Here is a 24,715-nt window from a genome sequence, read left to right on the forward strand (position 1 = left end):
GAAGACCAACAAGGCGGCAGACTGGTTTGAAGCCCACTCTGAGGAGTTGACACCAGTCATTGAGGAAAAGAGGAGAGCTCAAGCAGCATACAAGGCCTGTCCCAGTGAGCGCAACCTGCAGGTCCTCCGAGCTGCTCGCAGCAAAGTCCAGCAGACTGCCAGGAGATGTGCTACTGGCTCCAGCTCTGTTCCCAGATACAGATAGCAGCTGACAAGGGCAACATCAAGGGGATGTATGATGGTATCAAGCAGGCCCTAGGTCCAACACAGAAGAAAATTGCCCCCTGAAGTCTGCTGCAGGCGAGGTCATCCAGGATCGGGCGCAGCAGATGGAACGCTGGGTGCAGCACTACTCTGAGCTATATTCCAGAGAAAATGTAGTCACCGAAGAAGCGCTGAACAACATTGAGTGCCTGCCTGTGCTGTGTCATTATATGGCAACTGTGACTGGACTTAGTATTTGAGAAGAGCAAACATAGAAGTAGCCACTTTATGCAGAGAGCAAAACTCACACCCTTCCTGAAGGGCATCTGATGCTGACTTTGAGACTGGGGGGAAAGGGGAGCTTGTGCAGCATGGTGTACCTGAACTGCTGGTGAATGGCCAGCATTGCCCAATTTGGCCTGGTGATGCCTGTATCTGAGCAGAGTTGAAAGGACAATTTGCCACCAGTAGCATATATGGTACCAATAGTCCAGAAGCACCCTGGCTGAAAACGGAGCCTAGATCCAGTCCTTGTATGTTTGTGTGTGTGTGTGTGTGTGTGTGTGTGTGTGTGTTACAAAAATGTAATGCAATATACGGCAACATATGCAATCAGGTTTAATTAGATGAATTTAATTTAAAGACACCTATTACAAATCAAAGAAAAACAGCACAACAGACAGCCCGTCATATCACTTCTTTCTTTGCTACAAGTAATGAATCTCTTATAGCGTATGGATCTGCACTCTATTTTTCCCAAAGCACTACTACTCTGAAGATCACTAAGGTGCACAGGAAGAGAGTGCAAGAGGCTCTGTACAAAGCTTCAAGTCTGGCAAGAACAGTCAAGCCTTCAACAAAGAAAGATCCTTGTGGATACAGAAAGTGCAGCTATGGACGTACCATTAAGCAACAGGGGCAAATGCCTCTAGGACTGTGTGGGAAGCCTCACACAGTCACGTGTGACTAGGACTGTGTGGGAAGCCTCAGATGGTTTCCCCAGTCAGTCCTGGAGCCATGTGAGGCTCTATTGCGCTGCAGGTGAGTGGGAGGGGGCAGCTTTGCATGGGGGGGCATCATCACGGATCTTTGCTCCAGGGCACCTCTGGGGCAGGTTTACTACTGGAAAAATGTACACAAGATTCAGATGTTATCATGGAGGTGTGGTTGTCACCATGATCGCAAACCACATAAGCAGCTAACTATGGCATTACCTGCCCATATGAAATGGCACTCTGCTGGTTTTGGAGATTTTTTCACCAATACCAGAAAAACCAGATAAACATTTCCTTATTCATAGCAATCCTAAAAGCCAAACCCAAACATATTTTATTTTTCATTGATTCAGGGCGCAATCCTAACCAACTTTCCAGCACCAAGGTAAGGGCAAAGCAGCTCTGAAATAAAGGAACAAACATCCCCTTAGCTTGAGGAGGGCTCTGTGACTGCCACCCAACTGCAGGATACAGCATATGCCCCATTAGCACTGCTATGTCAGTGTGAGAATGTTGGTTAGGATTTGGGCCTCAGAGATCTATAATTCATGGCCTTTCCTCAAGTTCTCTAGCTAGGAAGCTAGGAAGCCAAGAGTCAGGCGAAGAGGGGCTCTGCAGAGTTGACTGGTCCAGGCAAGAAGCTTCATGGTGGAGTTTTAGTTTAGCCTGAAACTAATAGTGATGATGAATGAGCTGATTTGATTGAGATGTTATTTCTTATCAGCAATGCCCCTGGACAGAAAACCAGAGTCTATATTGTTAGTTTTGAAGGTGTTTCATCTTACTGATGGTCAAGATTTGCTGAATCTGTCCCTTTCTCACAGATGCAGAACCGGTACCCTGAACAATCTGAAGCAATCAGATTCCCACCCTGAATGGACACACAGATGGGATAATTGCTGGAGCCAGCTTCAGGAATGTTGAACCTGGAAGAGAAAGCAATAATGTAGACAAAGTACATAAATATTTCATAGACTTGCTGAGCAGTGGTGCCAAACCAAATGCACTTCAGAGTTCATCTTCTTATCAAATTTTCTGAATTGAAGCAGGATTCTACATTATCTACAGCAGGGGCAGGATAAAGTCCATTGTACATGTTGTAACAAGAGCATTTCACTATTGTGATTGACAGTCATACATCTATTGCTCCCTTTTAACTGGGTGGGCTCAGTTTGTGGAGGACTGCATTGTATCAGAGAGAACTTGGAATGACATGATCTCTGGCAATTTGCACGAAGAAGAAGGAGGAGGAGGAGGAGGCCGAGGCCTTCTCTCTGGCAACATTCTATCAGCAGCTGACAACCACTTTGCCCTCTCTGGCTCATGAAGCTTAGTAATTTCATTTGTTGCAGGGGGTCATTGCTTGTTTCCATCTTGCTTAGTCAATGCTGGTTCTGTAATTCTGTTTTATTTAAATTGATCATGGCCACTGGCGTAGCTAGAGGGGGGCAGAGCACTAAGTTTCGCAGGGAGCCTCCCCACAGCGTTCAAGCGGACCCTCCCCCTCCCCTTGGGAGCCATTTGCCTCAGTTTTGCCCCCCCCAAATGGTTCAGAAGGGGAGGGGAGGAGCCACTTGCATGCTGCGGTGAGGCTCCCTGCAAAACTTAGTGCCCGGCCCCCCTCTAGCTATGCCAGTGATCATGGCTTCTTTACTGCATAAGTGTTTCTCTGCTGTAAGAAACCTTGGTTGCCAACTTTTTCCAGCATGACATAATGTGCCCCATTAGGTGGTAGAAAGACAAAGACTTACAGGTCAGTAGAGAAGGTGCTGTTGTCCTCCCATAGCCAAGGTCCACCAGCTCTACTGCGGACTAAGCCGATCCAGAACGAATTATAGGCCTGTGCTGATTCCAGAATGAACTCCTGAATGAAACATCAGCAAGGACCCAAATTACATTTCATATGAAAACAAAACAAAGAAAAACACAGTGACAGGCAAACTGAAACAGATTATTTTCTTGTGAAGTGTGGCCTTTTGTGTATGAATGAATTGCTGGGATACAGACTTTTCGCTAAAACAAAGACTCTTCAGATCTGTTGTAGCACAAGTTTTTGTGGACTACAGTTCACTTCATCAGATGCACGAACTGCACACTTCCCAGAAGGAAGTACAGGTCTAACCTTGTTCTACACGGATTTTTTATACATGGATTTGACTCAACACGAATGGGAGATGAGAAGGAATGTGCTGATCCTTGGAGAAGAGGAAAAATGCACCCCTTTAAAATTTCTAGTTGGCAACCTTCAGTCTCGAAAGACTATGGTATCGCGCTCTGAATGGTGGCTCTGAATGGCTCTGAACCCCTTTAAAATAACAGTTTAAAAAACTGCTTTTTACTGTTTTAGGGAGACAGTCATGCAAGTGAGTACAGGTATAACTAAATTATCCACAGATTTTTCACTGGGGGGTGGGGGTCTCCAAACCTTTTGGCCAGAGGGCCGCATCAAATATCTGGCATGCTGTGGAGGGCCGGGGGGGGGGGGGAATTAAATATAAAATTTAAATAAATAAATTAGAGATGGAACTTAGATGAGTGAATAAATTAATGAATGGGCTCATTCATTCAACCACTCTGGCCCTCAGAACACCCTCCAGACACAATCAGAGCACATCATCATCATCACAGAGCACAGTTTTAGCAGGGAGCTAAAAATGTTTCAGGACAAGGGCCACACTGTATATTTTGCACACTTTCATGTGCCGAAAAAAACTCAGCTTTATAAAAGAATGAATAAAATGTAAATGAATGAATAAGTTTTACTTGGATCTTTCTGTGATCAGCATGATATGATCCGGGCATCCCTAGGGTTTGTGTCACCCGGTATGGGAGGCAAGCATGCCACTCCTATGATGAACCTCCTCTCATGCAGTGGGAAAGGCAACGCCCCAGCAGCGCGCATAGATGTATCATCGCCCTGCTCCTGCTGGTTTCATGGCTATAATCTTTGATAGAATAGAGATATTTCAACGTTGTCGGTTTTATTTTGTTCTGCATGAAATTACATATCGATTGATATATAACATGATGGTAATATTCAAAAATATCCAGATTTTTAAAATTTTGGTGAGTAGTTGTATAACCCCCCCCCCTTATGCAAGTCACCCTGTGTGGCCCACACCTCCCTCGCAGTGCCACTGGATATGATTCAGAACAAAAGAGAAATTGAAAATTACAAAGAAAAGAATGCTGTGCTTAAACTAAGAAATGATGTATCATGAGTGAAAATGTCAAACATTAGCAAATTCACTGTCAAACAAAAAACAATTCATTGTATGCTGTAGAAAATCTTGTGGTGGGCCAGATGTGGCCCCCAGGCTGTTGTTTAGAGTCCCCGGTTCTAGGGGAAGAAGTAAAACTATCCCTTAGAAGAGGAAACCCAGTTAGCAGGTGTAAGTGTATGGACAAAGACAGTCTTATAGCTTTTTTAGAACTCATCATCTGTATTGGAATTGCTGAAGAATTACCGAAGAGATAGGGTGTGGTGTCCACAGTGCCCCTTGCTCTGCGTAAATGCAGGATTAAAGCCCAGGTGGTAGCTGGAGCTGTGCTGCACAGCTGCAGCCACTAGAGCATAAGGAGATCTCTCAGATATATAGGGAGCACCTGAGGCAGAAGGGTTTTGGTAGGGTTTTGAAGGAGTGCAGGTTGGAGGTAGGAGAGGAGACTGACTTGGTTTATTTAATTGGGAATCAGACTGTGGATTGTGGTTGGACTTTGGCTTTGGACTTTGATTTGGATACCCTGATGGATTGGACTGACCTACATGGAACTTGACTTTGGACAGTACCTTGGCTTATTGGCAACTCTGATTGATTGGACTGGTTTACAAGGCCCAGTGGATTGGGATTTGGCAAAACATCATCCTAGTTTGGATATTAGTTTGACCTCCACCCCCCCCCCCCACTAGTTGAAGTGGAACAGCTTGTGTGTGCACATATACTTAACTGCCTGTGGGGTCCCAACTCTGATGGTGTGGGCTGAACCGCATCCTGTATGCAGTGTTTATATTACTTTTAGATTGCATTTTGCCACTGCTAGTTCTTAAAATGGTTTCACTGTGCGTTATGACTGTATCTTAATAGAAAAGTGGCATATAAATATTCTTCAAAACCCTGAAATCATATTTTGTACATATTTGTACAAAATGTCAAATTTAATATTGCCTGGCACAAATATCTTCAGTGGCTTGTGACCCATATTAATTAGGTGGGGAGGGCATGAACTTTACCCAGATTCCCTTTATTCAAATCAGTGAAATCTGTGGTGGCTTTAGATTTCTTTGTTGAGCTGCTGCATAAACCTTGGATAACTAGTTTAAGCAATTCAAGTTATTAGCTTGTTTGGTATCTGATCCTTTATTTGTTCTGAGGTATTATCCTAATTCTATTCATTTCAGAACACTTGCTTTTGTAACAGTGCCTGTTTAATCTTTAATCTCCCTTTTGTGCACTGTGTCACAGTCAGAGTCAGGACCTTTTTGCCTCAGCAGTAATCATAATTGGACAGCTGGCATATGGTAGAACTGGAACACCATATGACTATACTATAAATATGTACTTATAATACTTACTATAAGTGGTACAGTATCACTACTATAGTACCAGTACCAGTAATGTACTACAGTACCAGACCTATAAGTAAGTATAGTACTACTTACTTGAATCTGCCTTATAGACTCTTGGGGATTTTCTATGTCTCAAAAAATCAGTAAGTTGACAGCCCAATCCTAACTAAATCCTGATGCATGTGCTGCATCCTATGGGGGCAGTCATGGAAGTCTCCTCATTGTAAAAGAAAGTTTGTTCCCTTACCCTGGGGCAAGCTGCTGGATCTCCTTGGATCTGTGCCAGCCATTTGCTGGTTCAGGTCCAAGGAGAATAAGGGAGAGGGAAGAGGAGGGAGAACCAGGATTGGATCCTGGTACACACCAGTGCTGCTCTTCCCCTTTCCTGTTCCATCTCCTGCCTGCCCAGGCATTCCCCCATTCCTCCAACTCAGTCATCCTTATGGATGGGCTGGCCCTGTAAACTGGTTGGCAACCTTCCATCTCAAAAGACTATGGTATAAGCCTATAGCACCCAGTATTCCCAGGCAGTCTCCCATCCAAGTACTAACCAGGCCTGACCCTGCTTAGCTTCTGAGATCAGGCATGTGCAGGGTAGAACAGGCAGATTATGAACTGTGCCTTTGTTCTTGTGCAAAAATGCATTACGTCTCATTACTGAGTAATCACAGGCACCCTACTACATCTGGGGAGGTGTGAAAGGGTTACTAAGTCATAGAGCATTGTTTCCAGGCAGGCTTGATCTCTGATTTTAATCTTCTCAGAGATTCATCAGGAGTAAGAGTGTGCATTTCATTTGAAAACAGATGAAAATGAATAAGTTCCATTTGTTTTCATTTGCTTTGCAGTAAATGCAAACAAGTATTAAAACAATGAGCCCCAAAAGACAATATGTTCATTTTTTGGTTCCATTTGTTTTAAATGGGTACTTCAGGAGCCTTGCAGCAGCATGTACTGACACAGGGTGAAGGGAAGAGCATGCATTAGCTTTCATTCATTGTTTAAAGAAGAGCCTTTCTTAACTGTGGTGTGAAATCCTATTTACAGTTGTTTGCTGTTGATCAGGCAAGAGCAATGCCTCAGCAGTGCAGAAAGACCTGGTCACAGCTTGGGTGGTCCTCATAAAGCTGTTAGTTCTTGGTCCTTGTTCACATGACAACAATCATGATAGCCACTGTCTTTAGCTAGGAGGAAACTGCTTTGGTGTCAAATAAGGATTTGGTCCACAACCAGAGTACCTGGACCTTATAGGTTCTTACAGCCCCTGGCCCTGCTGTCCCAGCTTCCAGCAGTCTAGGGGTTTCCATGCCCAATTTAGGTTCAGACAATTAAGGGTCTAAATCTCAGCTTAAGTGTCAAGTTGGGGTCTTTCTGTTCCTTGCAGTCTTAAAGGAACACAACGTACCTTAAGACATCACGGTACAGTTCTTAGTCAATGAAATCCAAATGACTAAGTACCGAAACTTGGTAGTATCGCCAGCACCCTGAACATGCCAGTGCCTCAGTTCAGGGACTAGGAGGCCCTACAGGCTTATGCTGTTCCTACAGGCCCTAGGCTCTCTCCCACGCAGGGACCCAGGCCTCAAGGCTCTGGAGCACAACTTAGACTTTGGTATCTCCACTAAGCAGCTAGGCTGGCTCATACTAGCTCTACTCAAGACCAAACTCAGGCCTGTAAAATATATTTTGGTTTCTTAAGAGTCCAATCCTCTGGAGCCCTAGCACCAGTGCTGAGCTCCAGCTCCGGTTCTGCTGTCATAAACATGCCATAAAGCACGTTTACAGCGCCCTCTGAGTGCAGAGTGTCAGCTCTGGGAAGAGGGCAACGTTAGCACTGGGAAGAGGGCAACATGCAGCCACCAGGGTAAGTTGCACTGATGGGCATCATAACTGGAGTTATGGGGAGAGTGGGGGGAAGACAAGAGGAGCGGAGGAACGGGCCCAGGAGGGGGTGGAGATGGAGGCAGCCTCCACCACTGTATCCGGTGCCCCTTCCCGGTCTAGGCAGACGGACACAGGCCTCCTTGGGTCTGCGCCTGCTCAAAAGTGGGTGTAGATCCAAGGAGATTCATTGGTGCCATGGCTGCACTGCCTGAGGTTATAGAGCTTTTTTCGCTGGAGAAAGACTGGAGTCAAAAGCAGTGAGCCACTCATTGTTCCCTTGCTCCTCAACTTGGGGGCAACAGGGGCTTGGAACAGGGGGTGGGGTGACGGGGGGACAGAAGAAGGGGTTGGCAAGGGGCTTGCCAATACCTAAGTATTATGTTCCTAAGTACGTTCTACAAGTACTAAATACAGTCAGTTCTCTTTATATGCAACTTCACGATCTGTGAATGTGCTTATCTGTGAAAAGATAAGTCCCCTGCTAATTGGGTAAGAGGCACTTTTTCAAGTGGGTGCTCCTCTTTTATTTAGCAGGGGGAGAGTAACTGGCCCACCTCACCCCAGCAGTGTCTAGTCGAGTGGCTGTCTGCTGGTGTTCTTTTTGCATCTTTTTAGTTTGTGAGCCCTTTTGGGACAGGGAGCCATTAGTTATTTGATTTTTCTCTGTAAACCGCTTTGTGAACTTTTAGTTGAAAAGCGGTATATAAATACTGTTAATAATAATAATAAAAGCAGAATTGCCACCTATCTCTCAGTTATCTGCCACTCTTTTCTTGTTATCCACTAATACTGTGCTGGTGCCACAGCAGATTTGCCCCTGGAGATATGCCAGACACATTTGCGTCCATTTCCAGACTTGCCCCACCATCTTCGGCGGCACCATCTCAGGGATTCCAGCTGAACCTTCGCACCCCTGGTGATGATGACAGGCCAATGATGAGAAGTCTGTGGAAGGCTACCTGAGGGCTGCTCTGGGGCTTTGGCAAGCCAAGGGATGGAGTCAAGAGACAGGTGGAGAAGGAGGACAGGCAAAGCTGCCCCTTCCCTACTGCTGATCTCTGAGGCCTTATTGTTGGGCCAGCAACCTTCAATGAGGGATAGCCAACAAGGAGAAATTGCCATTACCATTGGCACAATCTTCAATGCATCCAGGGATATCCAGCACAGAGAAGGAAGCATCAGATGTCAGAGATGTGAATGAGCCCTTGCTATCATCCATCCCCATTAAGACTCAGGTTCATAAAGTTCATGGAGAGTATGGTGAAAACAGTCCCCTGGGACCTAACCCCATTTTCCTCATAGGCTCAATGATTCAGTATCCACTAGTTTGGTATCCACTAGGTTTTCCAGGAACTTAACCCTAACAGATAACGAGAGCTGACTGTCCATTCCACAAGGGAATCTGCCATAGTCCTAAAGACCAGACCTGAACATGAGGGATGCTACAGAGCCAGATGAAAATGGCATGTGACATCTGGTGGCCTGGGCTCAACCCATTTATACTCAACCCATTATGGATCTGATTGGCTACTTAAATAACACAGTCCTGCTTTCCACTTGATTCCCTTTACTGAACAACCAGGTGAATCTGTTAGTTTACTTACTGCCACCACCCAAGCTAAGGAACCCAGTCAGGAACCATATTCTTTCACTATGCAATGCTCAAGGGTATCTTTTTAAAAACAGAAATTTCAGCAATCATTCATTAACAATGAACTGTGTATGTTTATTCAAGCAGCCCAATTAACAACTTCAGGAGGGAATGTATTCTCATGTAGAATAACATGTTCTGGGAATGGGTGTCACTGATAATATCACCAGCTGCAAATAAGATTGCCAATTGCTGCTGTTTAAGGGTTGCAAGTCATGCCCCAGTAGCTGAAATCTGTTTTATTTGGAGATATCAGTAAAGGTGGGGCGTGTGCTGTGAGTTCTCCACATAGAATCCAACACTCAGCCTTGGTTTCCATCCAAATCACATTATCTTCCTGGACAATCACTATGATGCTTCCTTTCTCCTCTTCTCCTTTGTCTACTTTTGAACAAGAAGGAACACTCCCGGCAGCAAAGATCAGAAGCACACTGAAAGATCTATGCCATACTCAATCCCACTACTGTTTTTTGTTTAATGCTTCCTGAATAGTAAGTTTTTTGACTGCAGTTTCTTTTGAATTCTCCTTGCCAAATTGTTGTTTTTCTCTAATTGTCGTTGATTGCTAAATCTTGTTTGATAGAGGAAGGCAACATTGTCAGGAATGCAATTGGAGTCCAAAGGTTGCTGAAGCTGGCAGAGGGTGGATTTCCATTCTTTGTTCCTCTAAACATTTTTGTCTCTCACCTGTATGGCCTGTCGTAAATAATAGCTTCATTGGCAGAGAAAATGTTTTGCATATTGCTCAATAAAATCCATTTTTTTTAAAAAAATAAATTTGAAAAGGGAATCAGACAGTAGCAAACAACATTTGAGCAAGCAGTCAAAAGCAGAAGGCTTGTCCTATGTGATCTCCTGTCCTATTTGTCCTTCCTCTCTCCTAGGTTCTACAGCAACATTAGGAGAGACACCCACTTGGATTCAAGTTTCAAGTTTATTTTGTTTAATAGCCCACAGGTCATACCCCATAAATTTAAGAATTTAAAAACATGTTATAACAAAAATTTGCCACATCCTCAACACAGTTTTTACTGAGGCTACTCAAAAGTAGCTTTAATCTTGCAGCAACAGGGAAGGTTGAATATTTCACCGGCCATTTCTTTAAGCATCTCTCTCTTTCCATTTCGTATTTTGAACAGTAAAAAAAGATGTGAGATGGTATGCCAAGTTCTACCAAAGGTCAATTACAACAACATTTGTTTGAGTGTATCTTAAGAAAATGGTCCTCATCTGGGCTGTTGGAAGCGCATCACAATGTGCAAGCATCTAAGATGGTTTGAGTTGAAGAACTACCAACATATTAAGGTAGTGAGTCAGATAAAAAATGGTGGGATATTTAATTTGCAGATAAAAGGGAGCATTTGCTTCTAGCCTCCTTTTGCAGGGCATCCAAGTCTTTCTTTAGCAGTTTTTCAGTAAGTGACTTTCACCTTCTTTCATTTAAGCTTTCCATTCTCAATATGCCCAAATTACTTATTTTCATATTGACAGCATCATTCCATTTTCACGAGCGGTGCTGTTGTGCTGCCAGCACATTAAAGGTTTGAAGGTCTTTGACATTCAGTAGTGGCATTTGAAACTGATTATGTTCTTCCAAATCAAGGTTGAGATTTTTGGGAGTCCCAGTTCAAGCCATACCATTCACAGAAGCGATGCAGGGTGGTAGCAGACAACTCACAGACAATTCAAAACAGCTTGTCTTCCAGGCGCTGCGTGATATCCTAAAGGCTGTGTTTGAACTTGGATAGTACAAATGTAGTTTGATTGAATAAAGGAACCATAAACACTCGTGATCATCAGAAGAGACCTGCCAGATCAGCCTGCCTAGTGCTCCTGGGAAACTTACCAGCAGTTTTTGCTGCTGTTCCCCAGCAGTGGTATTGAGTGGTAGTGTGGTGCTTTGCAGTTGTAAGTTCCACATATCAATCACAATGACTAATAACCAATGCCAGACTTATTGTCCATGAATGTGTACAATTTAAGGACATCTAATCAAGTGCTTATCACCACACAGTGGGACTGCAAAAGCTCTAAACTCATTATGTGTTGTGTAAAGAAAGGGTTGCTTTGGTCTGTCCTGAATCTATTGCCCATCCACTTCACTGGATGATCCCAAATTTAAATATTTAAATTTCTATTGTGTCTCCTCTTATTCACCTTTATGCTAAACTAAAGTGCCCCTAGCCTTTGCTCAGGGGAAGTACTCCAATCCACTGATCATTTTGGCTGACTATTTCTGCATCTCTTCTGACTGTGATATCTTTTTTGAAATGGGGCAACCAGAGCTGTGTATAGTGTTCCAAATATGATCACATCATAAATCACTGTCCTCATTTCACTGGAACTAGATTTGTTGTAAGAACATAAGAAGACTGCTGCTGAACCCATCTAGTCCAGCTTTCTGTACCTCACAGTGGCCCAGCAGATGCCTCAGGGGGCACACAAGACAAGATACCTCTATCCTGTTGTCACTCCTTACCATCTGGCATTTAGAGACCGTCTACTTCTAAAAGCAGGAGGGTGCATACACCCAGCATAGCTTGTGATGGACTTTTCCTCCATCAATCTGCTGAATCTTCTTTAAAAGGCCTCTAAGCCAGGTGTCATCACCTCCTGTGGCAAGGAGTTGAACTGGTTAATTACATGCTGGATAAAGAACTGTTTTCTTTTGTGTGTTCTGACTCCCTGCCATGCACTTTTAGTGGATGTCCCCTAATGTTGTATAATCGACATTTCTACCAACCCATTATTTGTTTCAACCTTGTACAGTATTTCTATTCACATTTCTTTGCAGATGTGACACCCTGAATCAATGGGAGGCAGAAACAATACAGCAGTGCATGAATTTATCCTGATTGGATTCTCCAATTTCCCACATCTACAGATTGTGTTGTTTGTATCATTCTTTCTGTTATATTGGACCAGTCTAGTTGCGAATACTCTCCTAATCACAGTAATAAGGATTGACCGCACACTTCACACTCCCATGTATTTCTTCCTTTCTGTTCTGTCCTGTTCTGAAGTCTGCTACAGTTTCATTATAGTCCCTAAAATGCTGGCAAATCTGATAACACAAACAAGAACCATTTCTTTTGGGGGTTGTATAGCCCAATTATTTTTTTCAATATTTTTGCAGCTGCAAACTGCCTGCTATTGGCAGTGATGGGTTATGACCGTTATGCAGCTATTTGCCAGCCTCTCCATTACCCAGTCCTTATGAACCAACGCTTCCGTAGGCAACTGGTGGGCTCTGCTTATATAATAAGTCTTTTTTTCATCATAATAGAAATATGGCTTATAGTGAAACTGCCATTTTGTGGGCCCAATAAGATTCACCATTTCTTCTGTGAGATGGGTCCAGTTCTTAAGCTTACCTGCAAAAAAAGCAGCATCACTGAAATTTACATTTTCATATTCTGCTCTCTAATTATCTTTGGCTCTTTTTTGCTGGTTCTTTTATCATATGCCCTCATCCTCAACACCATCTTCAAGATCCCCTCCACTAAGGGAAAGCAGAAAGCTTTTTCCACCTGTGCAGCCCATATCACTGTGGTTGTGGTGCACTTTGGTTGTGCCTCCATCGTCTATTTAAGGCCCAAATCTACCTACTCAATGGATCAGGACATCTTCATATCAGTCAGTTACACAATGGTGACACCCTTATTGAATCCCCTGGTTTACAGCCTCAGAAACAAGGATGTGCAACTTGCCCTCAAAAATACTTTAGGCAGAAGGTGTATGCCACGTGCATGAAGAGATTTATAATTCAGGATGGCAAGAACATGAGATCACGTATTTTTAGGGCCAATATAGATGCTGACCCAACAAAGAAGATTTCATCTTTATTGTAAACCAGGTCTTTCTTTCAACACAGAATTCTTAGTCTGTATCACATTCAGAATTATGGGTACTGCTACACAAAGAAAACACTGGTTCAGCGTCGTAGCTAAGAGTGGCATATGTATTAGGGTGTAACCGTTGCACCGGGCAACAAGCTTTAGGGGGGGGCAAGAAGCTGAGCTTGACACTAGTGACCAAAATTGTGAAAATCTTGGTATATATGAATAATGCCATCATATTATATATCATTGGAAAGGTAAATTAATGCAGAATGCAATGAAACAAACATTATTGAAATATCTGTATCCCATCAAACGTTATGGTCAATTAACAACAACAACAACAACAACAACAACAACAACAGGTATTTATATACTGCCTTTCTTGGTCTTTATTCAAGACTTTATTCAAGGCGGTTTACACAGGCAGGCTTTATTAAATCCCTATTAAATAGGAATTTTTACAATTTCAAAGAAGGTTCTTTCTTTCAAGAACGACTACATTCAAGGTGTTTCATTCCGATCTGGCTTCACATTCTGGCCTCCATCCTCCCATGCTCAGAGCAGATGGAATTGCTCGGCTTCAGCTTGTCAAGGTCGCACGGTGCAGGTGGCCTCGAACTGGTGACCTTGTGGATGTTATCTTCAGGCAGACGGAGGCTCTACCCTCTAGACCAGACCTCCTGCCCAGAGAATTAACCAGAGAATGAAAACACGACTGTTTTGTATGGAACAAAAAGTGGATTTTCTTAACTTAAAACTGACCTATGAGACTGACTGTTCTGACAGCCAATGAGATGTTATTATGATACAACATGGGATCAGTGTTAATAAAGTTGTTGTTGTTGTTGTTGTTGTTGTAACCTTTATTGGCATATACATACATCAAAACAATATACAAATAAAATTCAAATTTATATAAGGTCAGAAGATGGCTCCATAATCCATAAATGCATATCACACACAGGAAACATGGAATCAGTGTTAATAAAGTAAATAAAGTGTTAATATGAGTCAGCTCTCATTTCCACATATCATAATACAGTTACCCCTGCTAACTGGATAAAGAGGCACTTTTTCAAGTGGTGCTCCTCTTATATTTAGCAGGGAGAGTATAATGGTCCCATTCACCCCAGCACAGTGTCTCTAACCAATAAGGCCAATAAGCACACTTTTAATTAATTTAGGGCGCAGTCCTAACCCTTTATGTCAGTGGTTTCCAGCACTGGCAGAGCGGTGCCAATGGGACATGTGCTGCATCCTGCAGTTGGGTGTCACTCAAGGAGGCTTCCTCAAAGTAAGTAGTGTTTGTTACCTCAGAGCTGCATTGCCCTTACGTCAGTGCTGGAAAGCACTGACATAAGGGGTTAAAATTGCACCCTTACTTAATTGCATTTGATTTTGTTATGGGGGAGCAACAATATCTTCTTTGAACCCAGGTAGCGGACATTACAGTGCACTTTACTGGTTGCTGAAAACTTTGAATTGTATATGTTTGAATGTATGGATTTGACTTATTTGAAACTTGTAACTTTAAACTCACCAATCAAATGTCTCTAAGGCTATCTCCAGCCTATGAAAAGTAAAGCCCCATCTATGATGTCAAACCCCAGCCAATGAAAAGTGTAAAACTCTTCAAACAAAGGACCCAAAATGCTATAAAGGGTCTGGTTAAGATTGACATTGGCACTCAAAGCTTTGGACAGAAGTCCCTTGAGACTCCAGTTGCTGGCAACGAAATAAAGCTTGCAGACGATCACCACTCTTGCCTACTGAGTCTTGCTTTTGAACCTTGCAACACCTTGCAACAGAACCTCAAGGGGTTGGGAAGGGTCGGGCAACGATCCGAACGTGCGCCGACGGCAAGGGCCTGTGACATAACAGGGCCCATGAATGTCAAACGGTTGACTCAAGTAAACTGCCTGTGCAAAACGGCTGTGTCTGCTTCCGTCCTTTTTTCCGCCGATGACCACCCTTCATTGACAGGGTAGGCGCCCCACACTCAGCGAGGTCTCCGCCCACCATAGACATTACACCATCCTAAGTTAGCATTTACTATGTAAATAATGCCAATGCTGATCTTCAACCTATGCTTTAAGTATTTTCTTCACCAAAAGTGATCATACTCAGGTGCTGCAAACAGAGATTAAATTCCACAGATAGTGAAATTTATGCTGGATCCCAACCAGCATAAATTTCTGGAGCTGCACTTCTGGTTTTTGCTCCACTTCCGGTTTTGCAGAGGCAGGGTGCAATTGCTCCACTTTCACTTCTCAGACTTTGGGGAGCCCTGCAGATGGTTGCGCAGGGCTCCCCGCGCCCCTGGGAGGCTGCAGGAAACTCTGGTAAGTCCAGTCAAGCCCCTGCAGCCCCCTGAGCGACTGAGTTTGAAAACCACGACCTACCACCTTAGGTAGTATTTTTATTATATAACGTTTTGAACCTATTGACCTTGTGCCAGTCACTATATCTTAGCATCACCTACCTCACCGGATTGTTGAGGGAATAGAAGGAGGGAAGGAACTATATACACCATCTTGAGCTCCTTGGAGGAAGGGCAGTATGAAAATGTGAAAAATAAATAAAACATTATTACCTTGCACAAAGCTTTTGTTTGCCTTTGATTCACTGAAGCCCTGAGTCTGCCTTGCCAACTCTCTACATTTCCAATGCACACCTGTGCATTCTGGTTTGGCACAAGGCTTCTTGGTGGTTGAGACTGATCTCAGGTGTTGCCTTTCCCACGGTGGAAAGACATTCCACCTTCTTCTTCATCATTTTCACTGCCTGTGCTGCCCTTTCAAAAGGCAAGAAGGGTAGAAAAGATGGAGAACTAAAGAAGGAAGGAAGGAAGGAAGGAAGGAAGGAAGGAAGGACAAGGTTATCTAGAACATGTCCTCCCCCCCTCCCTTCATCACCATTGAAAGGGTAGCACCAGCAGGGGCAGGGGGAGGTGAACCAGGAGAAGAATGGCAGCAGTGGCCTCTTTCCAGCCTGTTCCATCCTTTTCAAAAGGCAGGAAGGAAAGGAGAGGAAAGGTAGAGAGGAGACAGAAGAGGAACTGAGACGGGCACTCTCTAGCAGCTCTGTTCCCCTTTCCTCCTCTCGCCTTTGGAAGATGTGCAGATAAACAGAGTGGCAAGGATGGGGGCCATGCGCAGTGGCATCATTTAAGGGGTGCGAAGGTGAGGGTTGAACAGGGAGAAACCGTGGGGGGGGGGTGCTTTACCATGGATGCATTTGTGCGCCACTTGGAAGAAGTGGGATATCAAAAAACAGTCCTCATCAGTTTTTCTAATTTTTTCCTGTGGAGCGTAGAGAGCTGAAACGTGTTCCCTGAACTGCTTTCAGATTGTTAGGGTCACCCCATTTTATGCACCAACAGGGCAAAGATCACTGTTTTAGGGCTCCTGCTCCACTGGAATTGTTTCCATTCATTTCCCCCTACCACCCTAATAAAAAATGAAACTTTGGCGTATTACGTTTATGGTAAGGGACTAGACCTGGTAATCTACTTCACTGGAAGCCATTCAGTAACAGATAAATACCTGCAATCAGCTGTGGAACATAATTGTAAGCAAAATCTTACTTAAAATTACCACATTACAAATACCATTATTACAATTACCACATCAGCTGGTTTGTATACTGGACCCTTTGATATTCCAGCTTGGCGGAACAATACGAAAGAATACACACAAAACTGTTCTCTCAAACTCAACCAGGATTTTTTTTTTTTTTTTGTAAAAACGGGGAAAAAGGACAAGAAAGCAGAACCACAGCTAAAGGGCTATCAGCCTCGTCATGTTCAGGGCTGAGAGCCAGAGGCCAACAGTCCTAGTGGCTTCTGAAAACCAAGAACCTGAGTGAGGGTTCAGAGCAGGGGTGCTCAGACCCGAGCCCTGGGGACACTTGCGGCCCTCGAAGACTCCCAGTGTGGCCCGCAGGGAGCCCCTAGTCTCCACTGAGACTCTGGCCCTCCAGAATTTGCTGGAGCCCACGCTGGCCCGACGCAACTGCTCTCGGCTGGAGGGCGACTGTTTGACCTCTTGCATGAGCTGTGGGATGAGTGCTTCCTCCACTGCTTGCTGTTTCACATCTGTGATGCAGTAGCAGCAGCAAAGGAAAGGCCAGCCTTACTTTGTGCAAGGTCTTTTATAGGACTGAGCTATTGCAAGACCTTCATTCATTCATAGAAGTTCATCTTTAATATATACATTAATGTAAACTTATATAAATTTATTCAAATTTTAAATGTAAATCAATCCTTTCTTTCCCTAGCCCCCGACACAGTGTCAGAGAGATGATGCGGCCCTCCTACCAAAAACTTTGGACACCCCTGGTTTAGAGGGAAGGGGGTAGAATAGATCTCCCTTGTCTGTGTATGTGTGGACTTGATGGTGCTGACCCAGGAGACTAAGGGCCCAATCCTATACAAATTTGCAGTGCCAGCGCAACGATGCCAATAGGCATGCACTGCATCCTGTGGTGGAGAGGCATTCACAGGGACCTCCTCCAGGTATGGGAACAGTTGTCCCCTCACCTTGAGGCTGCATTGCGACTGCACTGGTGCTGGAAAGTTGGATAGGACTGGGCCCTAACACTCTGGTTGGCAGAACGAGAGCCTGCTGACTAACCTCTCCTACTAGCTGGCAGAAAGTGAGAGCACTGAGCAGCTTGTGAGCTCTCCTTTTATGCGCTGCTGCATGACCTAATATGAGCATGAGCCAGGAGGCTCCAGACTTCTGAGGCAATTTTTGTTCACTTGGCCAGATATTCTGTCTCCCACTCAGGAAAAGCAGGAAACTTTGCCTCAGGAGCTTAACTCTTTGAGTGACATTTACCCCTCTTGTCACAGACTTCCGCTGACATTTCTGACAGTCTAGAACAGTGGTTCTCAAACCAGTGGGTCACGACCCACCAGTTCATGTAATGCTTCCGCCGTCCCTTTAAAGGATTGCATCGCTAAGGGGGATGGGGGTGCTTTCCACTTACTTTGAATGATATAAGGCTGCTGCAGGCTGCAGGAGGTGCGGGGAGCCATGCATGGCCCTTTGCAGCACTCCCCTACTCTTGGAATCCGCAATAGAAGTGGGTGCAAAGCACCTCCTGCAACCTGCTGCAGCTCTATGTCGTTCAAAGTGAGTGGAAAGCACCACTTCTGGGTGGCGTTGCTGCCCTAGCCCCTGCCCCGCAAGCACTTACTGAAGGAGTCAAGCTCCTTCAAAGTTTGAGAAACGCTGATCTAGAAGATAAATGATGATGGTGAACTCTTGGGCTCAGTGTGTCAAAAATACCTAACTTGAGTCTGCTGGTGTGTCACACACACCCCCAAAACAAAAGTGAAATATTTCTTTACGTATTCATTTATTTTAAAAAAATACTGTCCAATCATGTGGTGCTATGAATTATATAAAGAGGCATCAAATAATTTTTAAAAATAAAATATGAGTCAAACAAACACAGTTGTTGTTGGGTGTTGGTGAACGCTGGCATGTCACCCAAAATGTTGTGGTGTGTCACCTTTGACAAGCATGTCATATCTTCGCCATCATCGGTCTAGATGTTAAGAATATGCCAATAACTTATTTCTTCAATGTTTCTACTTGCTATTTTGTAACCTGGGGTAGGAATGAAGTCCTTTGTATCTTTTTTGTGAGAAACCTAGACTTTCTGAGGGAACTTTTCTCTCATACAGTTGCATGAAGTTGAACACCACCATTTCATTAGCTGTTTCTCACTTCTTTTCCATGATGATGATGATGATGATGATGATGATGATGATGATGATGATGATGATGCATGTGAGTGTTGAGGGGTGACCAGAAGGCATGATGAGTCTCCCTCACACCCCAGCTATGTATTGATGTGTGTGTGGAGGGGTGGGGGTGAAATGTTTGCAAAGGCTTCTTCATCGTAATTACGATTGCACCAAACAGTGAGTGGGGAGATACTGGTGTGTACGTGCACCGGAGTGCATTGAAAAAGCACTCTCATTATTATGCTGTTTCATGACCTGATGTGCAGATTTCCCCAGGGTTACAGTTATGGGCATTGCATCATAAGATGTAAGAGCTCCCACTGATAATAAATAGTTTATTTGTTTTAAATTTTGAAATGTCTAGAGAGAATATGCTGTGGGATTTAGAAACTTGTTTATACTGCTCTGTGCTGCACACAAACCTAATAAGAAAGATACTGTGGCAAACTGCGGTCATTTGGAACATTCGTCCTACAGTGGACCCACACATATGCCTGTTGTTTCACACCCTTCTTTTTCCATCTCAATCCATTACAGGAAAGGCATTCTTGTAGCATTATTTGAACCGCAGATGGTCATGCACCAGATCAGTATTGTATTTTATGTAACAAGGGACACTGACTTCACCTCCTCCATCCAAAGGGCCATAGCCCTTTGACCCCTCCATCTCTGTCCCCTTGTGTGTCTCTATTCTAGCCCGCTGATGACTTCCAATTCATGCATCTGATGAAGTATACAACAGGGCAAAAAGCTCAGTTGAAATGGTGCTATCCAGCATCCAGCACCCAGATGCTCTATGATTTCAGTACCTAAGTTCTGTGATAATACTTCTGCTGTTCCTGTAAGAGCTTTAATCCCTCCCGTGTCAAGCTAGAACAATCGGTGGTAGAAGAATGGGGAAAGACTTCTGCAGGTCAGGATAGACAATACTGGCCTTGCTGTGTTCTGGCCAGACTTTGCAACATTGAGGGCCCAATCATATACCAAAGGGGCATGCGCTGCACCCTGCAGTGGGCAGGTGGAGTCACGGAGGCCTCCTCAAGGTAAGAGTATGTTTGTTCCCTTATCTCAGGGCTGCAATGTGGCTGCATCAGCGCTGGAAAGTTGGATAGAACTGGGAGCTGAACTGCAATATTACAACACGGAATAGTTCTTCAGAATGCAGGATATCATCCTAGTGACTTCCTTGGGATTTTGCATGTTGTGTGCATTTCTATTTATTTCAACTGAGAACTGAATTCAGCAGAACCTCAATGTTGCAATACTTCGTAGCACTGTTAATTGTGTGTGTTCTCCATACCCCTTCAGCTTCTGTACCACGCCTGCCTCTCTTACAACCTCACAACAACGTGCAGCTCCTCGTCACTCATCAGAGCAGACTCTGTCCTCTGTCATCCAGTCTGCAGAAGAGCTCATGGTAGCCGGACATGCATTAGCAGCAGAAGCTCCTTCATCAGTAAGCAGGGTTGAGAAACACAGAAAGACCATTTGAGGTAATTGTCATGTTATTTTCTCATTGCTGAGATGTTATTTGCTTCTGTTGAAATGTAGAAAGAAATGTTCTTAGAAATACGTATATAAACCAGCTGTTAGGACACTTTCGGCCCAATCCTATAACACCACAACCACCCCCACCCCCACCCCCCCGATAGTGCAGCTGCCCTGAAAGCAAGTATGCAACTGGGGGGGGGGATAAGTAGGCTTTAGAGGGGAATAAATCCCCTTATGCTTCTACTCTGCAGTGGGTCTCCTCTGACCTGTGCCAGTTTTTTAGCTGCGCAAGTTTGAGGAAAGAAATACTGTGGGGAGGCTGAGAAAAGAGGGTAGGATCTGGGTAGCTTTCACCACTGGATTCACCCTTCCACAGTCTTATCTAATCCAGCAGGTCCAAGGAGGTTTGCCACTTGATGGGAAGCATTCCCCAAATGACCAGTGACTGAGTGCCATGCACTTCATTGGCAGCCATTGTACGTGTCTCAGGCCAGCCCACAGCCTGTGCTGTTCTTTTAAAGATTGGAGGAAAGGAGTACCTTCTCACGGCAGAGAGAGCATAAGCCTAGCCTTTCCGTCTTTGCTTGGGCCCAAGTTCTCATCGTGGAGGGCAAGTACTGGCCTTGGCCGTTACAGTAGGTTAGTCGAACTCTGTTCCGCTGTCATAAATCGCTGTGCATGACAGCCCAATTCCGGAGAGAATCAGGTGGTCTGACTTGAAGGCATACATTTAGGAAACACATTTTTCCCAAAATATTTTTGCATAAAGGATCAATTAATGTATACTGTTTTAGTTTGTAACATGTTAATATCTCTCCCCTGTCCAAATTTAGCATCAATGGGAACAGAAAACCTAACTGTGGTGACGGAATTCATCCTGCATGGATTTTCCAGTTACCCAGATCTGCAGATTATGTTTTTTGTGGTGTTCTTCATCATGTACGTGCTAACTTTGGCTGGAAATATCATCATCATCACTACAATAAGGTTGGACAGCAGCCTGCATGTTCCCATGTACTTCTTTCTCTCTATTCTCTCATCTTCAGAAGTCCTCTACTCACTCAGCATCATCCCCAACATGCTTGCAAATCTTGTAAGACCAAAAAAGACAATTTCTGTCATTGGCTGTGCTCTTCAAATGTGTATTTTCTTGGGCCTTGGGTGCACAAACTGTATGCTCCTAGTAGTGATGGGGTATGACCGATATGTGTCCATCTGTAAACCTTTACATTATCAGATTCTGATGAACCAAAGAATCTGCAACAAAATGGTGGCTTTTGCAGCAACTGCTGGGTTTTCGTTTTCTACTTCAGAGACAATCATCATATTTACTTTGCCTTTCTGTGGTCCAAACAGAATTGATCACTTCTTCTGTGATTTAGCCCCTTTGCTCAAGCTGGCCTGTGCCAGAAACTATATAGGAGAAATTGTCATTTTTATTATAAGTCTTTTAGTGGTCCTTTTGTCATTCTGCCTGATCATTCTCTCATACACTTTGATTGTAAAGACAATTCTGGAAATCCCTACTACAATAGGGAAGCATAAAGCCTTTTCAACTTGTGCCTCCCATCTTATTGTGGTGGTTGTGCACTTTGGATGTGCATCCATTATCTATTTAAGACCCAAGTCCAGTTACACTCTGGATGCGGATACTTTTATTGCTTTCTGTTACACAATGGTGACACCCTTGTTGAACCCCGTGGTTTACAGTTTGAGAAATAAAGATATGCAGAAGGCACTCAAGAAATCTCTAGGTAGCAGAAGTGGATTATGTACCCAGAAATTCGGACAATGAAGTACTGATGAGCCCTTGGGAAATGAAAGCCTTATTCTAGGGCAGGGAGCTAAAAACGTTTCAGGACAAGGCCCACATTGTATATTTTACACATTTTCATGTGCCAAAAAAAAATCAGTTTTATAAAAGAATGAATGAAATGTAAATGAATGAATAAGTTTTACTTGGATCTTTCTGTGATCAGCATGATATGATCTGGGCATCCCTAGGGTTTGTGTCATCCAGCATGGGAGGCAAGCATGCCACTCCTATGATGAACCTCCTCTCATGCAGTGGGAAAGGCAACGCCCCAGCAGTGGGCATAGAGATGTACTGTCGCCCTGCTCCTGCTGGTTTCATGGCTATAATGTTTGACAGAATAGAGATATTTCAACGTTGTTGGTTTTATTTTGTTCTGCATGAAATTACATATCGATTGATATATAACATGATGGCAATATTCAAAAATATCCAGATTTTTAAAATTTTGGTGAGTAATTGTATAACCCCCCCCCCTTATGCAAGTCACCCTGTGTGGCCCACACCTCCCTCGCAATGCCACTGGATAGATTCAGAACAAAAGAGAAATTGAAAATTACAAAGAAAAAATGCTGTGCTTAAACTAAGTAATGATGTATCATGAATGAAAATGTCAAACATTAGCAAATTCACGCTCAAACAAAAAACAATTAATTGTATGCTGTAGAAAATCTTGTGGTGGGCCTGATGTGGCCCCCATGCTGTTGTTTAGAGTTCCCGGTTCTAGGGGAAGAAATAAAACTATCCCTTAGAAGAGGAAACCCAGTTAGCAGGTGTAAGTGTATGGACAAAGACAGTCTTATAGCTTTTTGAGAACTCATCATCCTTTAACTAATCATCCAAACTAATATTTTGGATGATTAGTTAAAGGATGATCATCATCCAATCTAATAGTTTAGATATTAGTTTAACCTCCCTCCCTCCCCACTAGTTGAAGTGGAACAGCTTGTGTGTGCACGTATACTTAATTGCCTGTGGGGTCCCAACTCTTATGGTGTGGGCTGAACCGCATCCTGTATGCAGTGTTTATATTACTTTTAGATTGCATTTTGCCACTGCTAGTTCTTAAAATGGTTTCACTGTGCGTTATGACTGTATCTTAATAGAAAAGTGGCATATAAATATTCTTTAAAACCCTGAAATCATATTTTGTACATATTTGTACAAAATGTCAAATTTAATATTGCCTGGCACAAATATCTTCAGTGGCTTGTGACCCATATTAATTAGGTGGGAAGAGCATGAACCTTTACCCAGATTCCCTTTATTCAAATCAGTGAAATCTGTGGTGGCTTTAGACTTCTTTGTTGAGCTGCTGCATACACCTTGGATAACTAGTTTAAGCAATTCAAGTTATTAGCTTGTTTGGTATCTGATCCTTTATTTGTTCTGAGGTATTATCCTAATTCTATTCGTTTCAGAACACTTGCTTTTGTAACAGTGCCTGTTTAATCTTTAATCTCCCTTTTGTGCACTGTGTCACGGTCAGAGTCAGGACCTTTTTGCCTCAGCAGTAATCATAATTGGACAGCTGGCATATGGTAGAACTGGAACACCATATGACTATACTATAAATATGTACTTATAATACTTACTATAAGTGGTACAGTATCACTACTATAGTACCAGTACCAGTAATGTACTACAGTACCAGACCTATAAGTAAGTATAGTACGACTTACTTGAATCTGCCTTATAGACTCTTGGGGATTTTCTATGTCTCAAAAAATCAGTAAGTTGACAGCCCAATCCTAACTAAATCCTGATGCATGTGCTGCATCCTATGGGGGCAGTCATGGAAGTCTCCTCATTGTAAAAGAAGTTTGTTCCCTTACCCTGGGACTAGCTACTGGATCTCCTTGGATCTGTGCCAGCCATTTGATGGTTCAGGTCCAAGGAGAATAAGGGAGAAGGAAGAGGAGGGGGAACCAGGACTGGATCCTGGCACACACCAGTGCTGCTCTTCCCCTTTCCTGTTCCATCTCCTGCCTGCCCAGGCACTCCCCCATTCCTCCAACTCAGTCATCCTTATGGATGGGCTGGCCCTGTAAACTAGAACAGGCAGACTATGAACTGTGCCTTTGTTCTTGTGCAAAAATGCATTACATCTCATTACTGAGTAATCGCAGGCACCCTACTACATCTGGGGAGGTGTGAAAGGGTTACTAAGTCATAGAGCATTGTTTCCAGGCAGGCTTGATCTCTAATTTTAATCTTCTCAGAGATTCATCAGGAGTAAGAGTGTGCATTTCATTTGAAAACAGATGAAAATGAATAAGTTCCATTTGTTTTCATTTGCTTTGCAGTAAATGCAAACAAGTATTAAAACAATGAGCCCCAAAAGACAATATGTTCATTTTTTTGGTCCATTTGTTTTAAATGGGTACTTCAGGAGCCTTGCAGCAGTGTGTACTGACACAGTGCTGCACGGCGAATCAGGGTTCAAAACAATCTCAGCAGACTTAGAATTGTGGTTATCTTCAGGCTTTATTCATTGCCAGCAATGGGCT

The 24,715-nt window shown here is 43.6% G+C and overlaps 1 protein-coding gene and 1 pseudogene across 1 annotated transcript; both read left to right on the top strand.

Moving 5' to 3' along the window:
• Positions 1-12,113: 12,113 nt before the first annotated feature.
• Positions 12,114-13,054, top strand: LOC136638633 (olfactory receptor 10T2-like; annotated as a pseudogene).
• Positions 13,055-21,230: 8,176 nt separating this feature from the next.
• LOC136638635 (olfactory receptor 10R2-like) lies at positions 21,231-22,187 on the top strand. The gene has a single exon (XM_066612670.1). It carries the CDS (start codon positions 21,231-21,233, stop codon positions 22,185-22,187), a length of 957 nt encoding a protein of 318 aa, XP_066468767.1.
• Positions 22,188-24,715: the final 2,528 nt, after the last annotated feature.

Source organism: Tiliqua scincoides, chromosome 2 (genome assembly GCF_035046505.1).
Source record: "Tiliqua scincoides isolate rTilSci1 chromosome 2, rTilSci1.hap2, whole genome shotgun sequence".
NCBI lineage: Eukaryota > Metazoa > Chordata > Lepidosauria > Squamata > Scincidae > Tiliqua > Tiliqua scincoides.